Genomic DNA, 8,134 nt, shown 5'->3' on the forward strand with positions numbered 1-8,134 from the left:
TTATATAAATAAAAAATATTAATTAAAATAATATTAATTCAAAGTAATAACATTAAATGAAATTAAAATGACCACCATTACATGTAAAAAAAACAAAAACAAACTTACTTTTAAACTGAAATCTTTTCATTTAATGAAACAGAACCCATAGACACAAAATTTACATTTGATATTATTTTAAATTTTCTAATTGCTCTCTCCCTATTGAAAATAACCAGCACAAATGGCTGGTTCAAAATCATCATTACTCGTTTCAAAAGAAAAGATGATAATGGACAAAACAAGATCACATATAGTGGAAAATGTCACTCATGACAAAGGCTCCAAATAATAAATAGACAATGTAATAGATTTCAATAGATTTGCAAAACAAAATAAAAAAAATAAGATACTATACATGTGCAAAACATGTTTCTTGTTTTCTTCTTGGTTCATGGTTTTCCTGTTTTTTTTCTGGTCAAAGCTCAACATTAAAGTGCCCCTATTATGCCATTTTTAAGGTTGCTAATATTGTTTTCTCTGGATTGGTCTATACCGCGTACAGCGCGTGTCGGAAACGAAACGCCCATTGCCATAACAGAACGACAGCCCTGGAGACTTGTCAATACATAGAAAAGATGGTATTGATTGTACCTTACCAATTCGAGCCGGAGTCTGATGATGAAATGGTTGAACTGGCTGATCGACAAGAGACTGATTCGCAAGCACGACTGGAGCAGGACGTTTCTCAGTGGTAAGTGTCAAGTGTTAACAAGTTTGTGGTAATTATAAGATGCGATAAAACAAATTTACTCTCACAGCGTAGGATATAGCGTCTTCTCGGCATGATGCTAACCACACGGAAATTGTACTGTTTGTGGGCGGGCAAGTTGGCGACGTAGAACGTGGGCAGACATTATGCAAATGTGTTACTTCGTGACGTAGAGCCGTAACAGAATAAGATTCGAATTCCTGACAACTCGTTTAAGCGATTGCGAGCTGACTCTTTTTTTTTGATAGACAATAACTTTATTTATCGTGCACTGTCGGCTTCACAACTTTGCAGATATAGTTTATGTTCACATACAGCTACATGTCACACTGCATGAAAGGTAATATTCGAAAAGGCATAATAGGGGCACTTTAAAAATTGGAATAAGATGGCTAAGCTTCAAGGGATTCACAAAATAATTAGCTAAAAATAATTCATGTGTCAAAAAACGTTTTTACCTGTTCAGACTTTTGGTGGAACACAGAGGACATGGCCAAGATGGCACTGCGCTCCTCCAGCGCCGAGGCAAAGCTCTTCCAGTCCTGATCCAGCTGACCAGAGATCTGCTGTATCTGAGCGGCAGCGTAATGACCCGCCTCACAGAGCCGCGTCGCCACCGAGACGATACGCGAGATATTGACATACGCATTCTGAAAAAGAGAGAAACAGGATGGCAGAAGATGATCCCATTAAATTAGCAACAAGAAGACACAAAAGTGTATCCAGGGTGTTTTCTTGAAGCATTCCTCCGTCGTACCATAGAGTTCATAGCAAAGTGGTCATGCTGGGTCTGTAGATCTGCTGCATGCTGGTCGCTCACGCCAATGTCTGTGTGCGTCTGCAGGAACAGCTCTTTATTGTGTCCGATCCATTCAAACATCTAAAGAGAGAGAGAAACAGAGAGAAAAATGCTGCATTCACAGACAGTTTGGTCTCAAAACACCCTTCCAATGTCTTTAGACCCAGACTAAAAGAAGCAAATGATGACCACAGGCTATAGATTACCATACTGGACCAATCAAGATTCACATTTGTACATAAATATTTACAAAGGCCCAGGCAAATTTGCTTAACAGTCGTTCTAGGGCTTTGGGTGATTTAACTCCCTGTTAGTGTTCTAGTGATCTACACGTGAACCTTAATATACACCGATTTTCTCTTTGGCTGACGTACAAGCAATAGCCCTTAGTGTTCTGGCTCTGGTGGAGCACAGATGGGCTCAGTCAGCAGGACCGGGGAGTGTGAGACTGCCTCTCCGTTTGGGCTTAAACGGAACACACGGCCTCCCGCAGACATCAGACCACAGAAGGGAGTACAGTGAGCATGCTATTATCATTCCCATCATTCATTATTTACACTTTCACATGACCTTCACCCGCAGTACTCTACTACCATTACACGATTTTTCTTTCATCCAGTCATGCTAGAAGTAGCTTTTTAAAAATGTGAGTGGTGTTTACTAGTGCAATATCGATACTGTATATGGCAATGCGAGTATGTATCTGTAGCTTGAGCATATTTTACTGCCACAATTGAACAAAAAATAGGGAATTTGTTAATAAAACGTGGCAATAAAGTCATTAGAATGGATCTTTATTTTGTGGCCTTATGTTATATAGGCCTATATATTTTCTGATATGTGAAAAAATTAATATTTACAAATGTGTTGTAAACAAAAGAAAAGCTTCAAGGTCGAAAAGCAAAGGCATTAAGACAGCCATAATTATTAGTAAACTTTTGCATTTTATAACACAGATATGTATTTTATTTAAATAAATTTTATTACATATATAATACATAATTGTATTATTTTATTAAATTTATTATTGTTATTGTTTAATTGTTTTATTATTAAATACATTTTTTATAGTACAACAGTATTATTAGTACAGTAAAACATACAAATATTGAATAATTCAATTGAATACAAATTAATAATATTTAGTATTATTTTTTCTATTATTGTTAACTTATATCATTATTTTATTAATTTACTATAATCTATAATGTTAATTATTATTTGTATTAAATACCTTTAATGATTTTATTTACATTAGAACAGAATTATTACTACATTAAAATATTAAAATATTTAAAATATATATTTTTATTAAATAAAAAGTATAATATTAAATATAGCATTTTATTATTATATTATTATTGGATATTATTATATTAAAAATTATTACGTTTATAATTGAATAAAAATCATATTATTTAAATACATTCATAATAGTGATAATAGTTATTAAAAAGTTATTAAAATGATCAAAGTTATTATTATTAGAATTGTTGTTGTTGTATAATCACACCACAAATACACATTTACAATTTTTGTTTTATGATTATATTTGCTCTAATATATATCTCTTTTTTCATTCCTGATAGTTTGTTCTTCACTCTTCTCCATATTTCACACTTTCATTCTGTCCTCTAACCTTTTCTGCATCCTGCTCGTACAGCCGTAACTGAAAACACTGGTCCAGCTGCTGTTTGCGGTTGTGCCAAGCCTGTAGCAGGTGCTGCCGCGTAACTTGAAGTTTATCCAATAGGGCGGAAATCTTAGGTACCAAACTCTGGAAGTCTGCCCCACCAGAGAGCCTTCCGTCTCCCCCGTCCCTGATCTTCTGAAGGAGCCGCTGTCCTTCATGGTCTAACTCATCCACCGGTGCCTTCGTCATAGTCTTCCTCAGTCGAGCGTGCTCCTCCAGGAGTTTCCGTGCTTCCTCTGCGTTAGTGGCCAGCTCCTGGCGAGAAAGCACCTCCTGCAGCTCCTCCAGCCGGGAAAGGAGGTGCAGAGCGCCTCCAGTGAACTCCTCAAGGGAAACACGGAGCTCAGTCCATTCCACGTGGTCGTACTCCAGGGTCCCTTCCAGATCTGCCGTCAGCTGAGACGGGTCCACCAACTTAGCCAGACCTTCCACTGAAACCATACTGGTCTAAAAGAAACAAAGAACAACCACTGATGTTCCAAACAGTATATAATACATAAGGAATATATATATATATATATATAGTCCATTGGTCGCTTTTGCAAAACGAAGGCAGAGAAGGTGATCAGAACATTTGCTCAAAGAGGTTTATTTTGTTATAATGACCGACTGCACATTGTAAAATGTATTTACAAATCACTAAATGGAATTTATGGGTGGGTGCTGTATGTATGGCCCCTATATCTAAATCTGCGAAATGCATTGCTGTGACGTGTAGGCCAGTGGTAGGATTTTAATGATAAGGAAATAAACAATATATTGGGTTCCGTTTTTTTCTGTCTAATTATCTATAGGTGGGAGGGTTCTCAAGCAAATTCTGATGTAATTAATTGTGATACATTTAATAATAAAAACACGAAATTACTAATAAAGGGATCATGGAGTGATATGAAACATGAAACTAGCAGAGGTATGACAGCTGTCAGTCATACAGTTTAGCAGTCATCATATAAAATATACTTTGATTGCTACAGAATGTTGACCAAATTATAATCAAGTATTTAATATAATAAGGAATATAACAAATATCAATACACTACAGTTCACATTTTTGATGGCAGTAAGATATTTTTAAAGAAATTAATACGTTTATTCAGCAAGGATACATTCAGTTGATTGAGCAAAGATTTTTTACAAAGATTTTAAAAAATATGTTCTTTTGAACTTTCGATTCATCAAATAATTCTGAATACATATAAATATTAAACAGCTTAAAAACATTAAGTGTTTTCAACATTTCTAATAATAGGAAATGTTACTTAAGCAGCATATTAGAATGATTTCTGAAGGATCATGTGAAACTGAAGACTGTAACGGCTGCTGAAAATTCAGCTTCACATCATAGGAATAAATTACATTTTTAAATACATTCTAATAAAAAAAAAATATTATAATATTTCACAATATTATGGTTTTTACTTTATTTGCCTTGGTGAGCATAAAATACATGTCACAAAAAAGAAACAACAACTTTTGAACAGGTGTGTAAAAAATCTTTTTGCTAGAACAGACACACTGCTCTGCACTGGCAAAACGTTTCATTTATGTCCGTTTTTGGAACGTTTCTGTGGCTTTTTATTAGACAAAATTCCATTCGTATACCTCAAAGGTGAACTTGGCACTGCCAAAGTTGGTCTTCTGCTTCTGCCAGAAGTTGTCTGGTTTGATAATGAGAGCGACGCAGATCTCAGCTGGAAACGACTCCTGTAGCGTCTTCAGCAACGGCTTGATCAGATCCCACTTCGAGCCGCGCATGTCTACGATCACTGTAAACCCTCGTTTACTTACATCCTCACTGCACCGGATAAAGAGATTGAGAAAGTTAGAGGAAGACCAACACCTTAAAGCCATCCAAGGAAATGTTAATAAAAACTGTGCATACAGTATCTTCTGAACAATTGCTTAAACTTGCATAGTTCTGCATCAGTGAAGCTATATATTTTTAGAGTTGCATCACATTGCATCAGAATGCCCTAAAGATCAAATAGATGCTCTAATCAAAGGCTTTAAATGCATCCATATCTCACCCTTTATGTCTCAAACTTTAGCAATTATATTATGATAAAGTGTAGAGGTGCTGTACGCTATTTTAGCTGTTTTGATAAGATTTTGAGGCCTTTTATGCTGTTTACTGAGTCTAGGGCTGTCACAGAGCCTGCTTTCTCGGGACACTTTTCTTCAGGGAAATCTTCCAGGGACATTTTAAGTGAGGTGTTCCAAATAAATGTTGGAATTTTATAACCTGGGCACAGTAGAGAGGTAGGTCACCAGTTTCCGCAAGTCTTCTTGTTTTATTCTGTCATGATTACTTCGTGCAGGGAATGTAAGGATGGGTCCTCCTCTCTTGTCTCTTCCTCCTGAAAAGAAGAGGACCGATTTATTACTAATTTTACAACTCAAAGCACTTCAATGGCCCTAATTACGGTAATACCCATGAGCCTGTGTGGGTGCGTGCTTAAGAGGGTGCTGAGACAAAGCTGTTCCACAGTGAATGAGTGTGTGTGTGTGTGTGTTTACAATGCAATTATACATTTCCCACCTGAGACAAAGGCAACCTTCTCTCTTAAAACTGTTAGAACATCAGCCGCCTTTATTCCATCACTCCTAAGAGATCCTGATGAGAAAGACGGAACTGAGAGAGAGGGAATAAAGAGGAGAGAAAGAAAGGGATATAAAAGTTATATATAGACTCAGGGCTGTAACCCACCATAGACAAAGAAGGAAACACGCCTGCTCCAATTTTCAGAAGAGTGAATGAGAACCGAGAAGTGTTTTTCCAAATGATTCTGAAAGGAAAAGTTAATAATTTACTCAACCTCATGTTTTCCATCTAAACCCATATTACTTTAATTTAACAATAGTTTATTGCAAAATGAAATGCTAGAGATCATGTTCTTGCTGTTCTTTTCAATACAATAAATGTGAATGGTGACGAGGGCCGGTTAAGCTCTAAGAATGTCAAAATAGCAACCATAAATAAAAAAAAAAAAAACTTAAAGGTAGTCCATACGACTATATTGCAAAACATTTGAAGCCAAATATTAACTTTGTGTAAAAACAGGAGAATTTATTTAAAATATTCCCCTCCATCACAGTTCTTATTTCATTTCAGCAATTTTGATAAACACATATTCAAATTTGGCATTCATGATACAGCTGTGACAACAACCAAAAAAGTCTGACATCATTCTGGATGTTAAAGGGACTGTTCACCCAAAAATGAAAATTCTGGCAATAATTGTTCCAAACCCGTAAGACCTTTGTTCATCTTCAGAACACAAATTAAGATATTTTTGATGAAATCCAAGAGCTTTCTGACCCTGTATATACAACGCAACTACCACGTTCAATGCCCAGAAAGGTAGTAAGAACATCATTAAAATAGTCCATGTGGCATCATCAACAATGGTTTTACGGGTTTGGAACAACATGAAGGTGAGTAATTAATGACAGATTTTTCATTTTTGGGTGAACTATCCCTTAAAAATTATGTGACATGTCTTGGTGTGCCATATTTGAAATGATACCAAATGATAAATGATTGAAATTATATCTGAACAGTGACTTTTTCCTCACAATAAGCTATTACAGAACTTCATGGACTTCAAATTGTGTGATTACTACTAATACTATGGCATTTTTATGGTTCTTTCAGTTATTTTTTTAGCTTGACACCTGGTCACCATTCATTTTCATTGTACTGTATGTATAAAGAGCAGCATGAACATTCAGGTAAACTTCTCTATTTGTGCTCTACGAAAAGGAAACATTCAGCTTCTAATTACAAGAGGGTGAGTAAATGATCTCAGAACTCTCATTTTTGGGCGAACTATCCCTTTAAGTTATTACATGCGGTCTTCAAAAAAACTAAAAAACATGGTCTCTTTCTTTTAAGGCAGGTGCAAATAGAGTTAGATGCTATTTACACTAAGTGAACACATAATAAAACGGTATACAATAATAACAACATATTAAGTGTATGTTTATTAAAATCATAAATGGATGTAGCCTCCTTGGGACCTACGATATACTCATGGCAAAGTTCTTTTTGTGTTTTGTTTTTAGGAATAAAAAGAAGTAGAAAGGTATACTTTTGGCAAACATCCTGATGCCACACACACGGCTGGAAGTGCATTTAGATTAATATGTACTGTAAATACATGCTGCACACTTTCCTCTCAATAACAAAATAAATACACGGCAAAAAATGACAACAGTGAGAAAACAGCAGTTAAGAAAGCATTTGAACATAGTGATGTTCAAATCACACAGCCATATCACCCTGCAGCCCAAGACTGGTTGCCCACCACTGTTGCCAGCAAAAAATGACAACAGTGAGAAAACAGCAGTTAAGAAAGCATTTGAACATAGTGATGTTCAAAGCACACAGCCATATCACCCTGCAGCCCAAGACTAGTTGCCCACTGAAGCTAAGCAGGGTTGAGCCTGGTCAGTACCTGGATGAGAGACCTCCTGGGAAAACTAGGTTGCTGTTGGAAGAGGTGTTAGTGAGGCCAGCAGGGGGTGCTCACCCTGTGGTCTGTGTGGGTCCTAATGCCCCAGTATACTGCCGTGCAAAGGCAAAAGACCGTAACTTCACTTTTTGTTGAAAATGAGTTATCGATAAAGTATCTTGAGTCAATTTTGTTGTTTTTCCGAGAAAATAATGGGTCGTCTCAACCGTAACTTCAAAAAGCCCCGGAGAAACCAAGGCAGAACACCGTATAACACCAGTTATGGCTCTTTCGCTTTGTTTGGAACGCTCAAATTGAGTTACGGCGTTCTGCTTTTGTTTAGCCGTTCGTCAAAATAAAGTTACGGTGCTGGTTTGGAGTTATACAGTGTTATGGCTTTTTTTTTTTTTTACTGTCCATTAAAGCCTGTCGCATTT

General features: G+C 36.3%; 1 protein-coding gene across 1 annotated transcript in view; it reads right to left on the bottom strand.

Annotated features, from left to right (window-relative positions):
- LOC107706669 (kalirin-like) overlaps window positions 1–8,134 on the bottom strand; it is an 85,946-nt gene that overhangs the window by 59,663 nt on the left and 18,149 nt on the right. Inside the window, exons 2-7 of the mRNA XM_016510457.1 lie at window positions 5,783–5,875; window positions 5,486–5,600; window positions 4,846–5,038; window positions 3,190–3,690; window positions 1,509–1,631; window positions 1,210–1,401 (exon numbers count right to left, since the gene is read on the bottom strand). Coding sequence (XP_016365943.1) covers window positions 1,210–1,401; window positions 1,509–1,631; window positions 3,190–3,690; window positions 4,846–5,038; window positions 5,486–5,600; window positions 5,783–5,875 — 1,217 coding nt within the window. The remainder of the gene's footprint in view (window positions 1–1,209; window positions 1,402–1,508; window positions 1,632–3,189; window positions 3,691–4,845; window positions 5,039–5,485; window positions 5,601–5,782; window positions 5,876–8,134) is intronic.

The sequence above is a fragment of the Sinocyclocheilus rhinocerous genome, unplaced genomic scaffold (assembly GCF_001515625.1).
Source record: "Sinocyclocheilus rhinocerous isolate Xijiao unplaced genomic scaffold, SAMN03320098_v1.1 scaffold1285, whole genome shotgun sequence".
Taxonomy (NCBI): domain Eukaryota; kingdom Metazoa; phylum Chordata; class Actinopteri; order Cypriniformes; family Cyprinidae; genus Sinocyclocheilus; species Sinocyclocheilus rhinocerous.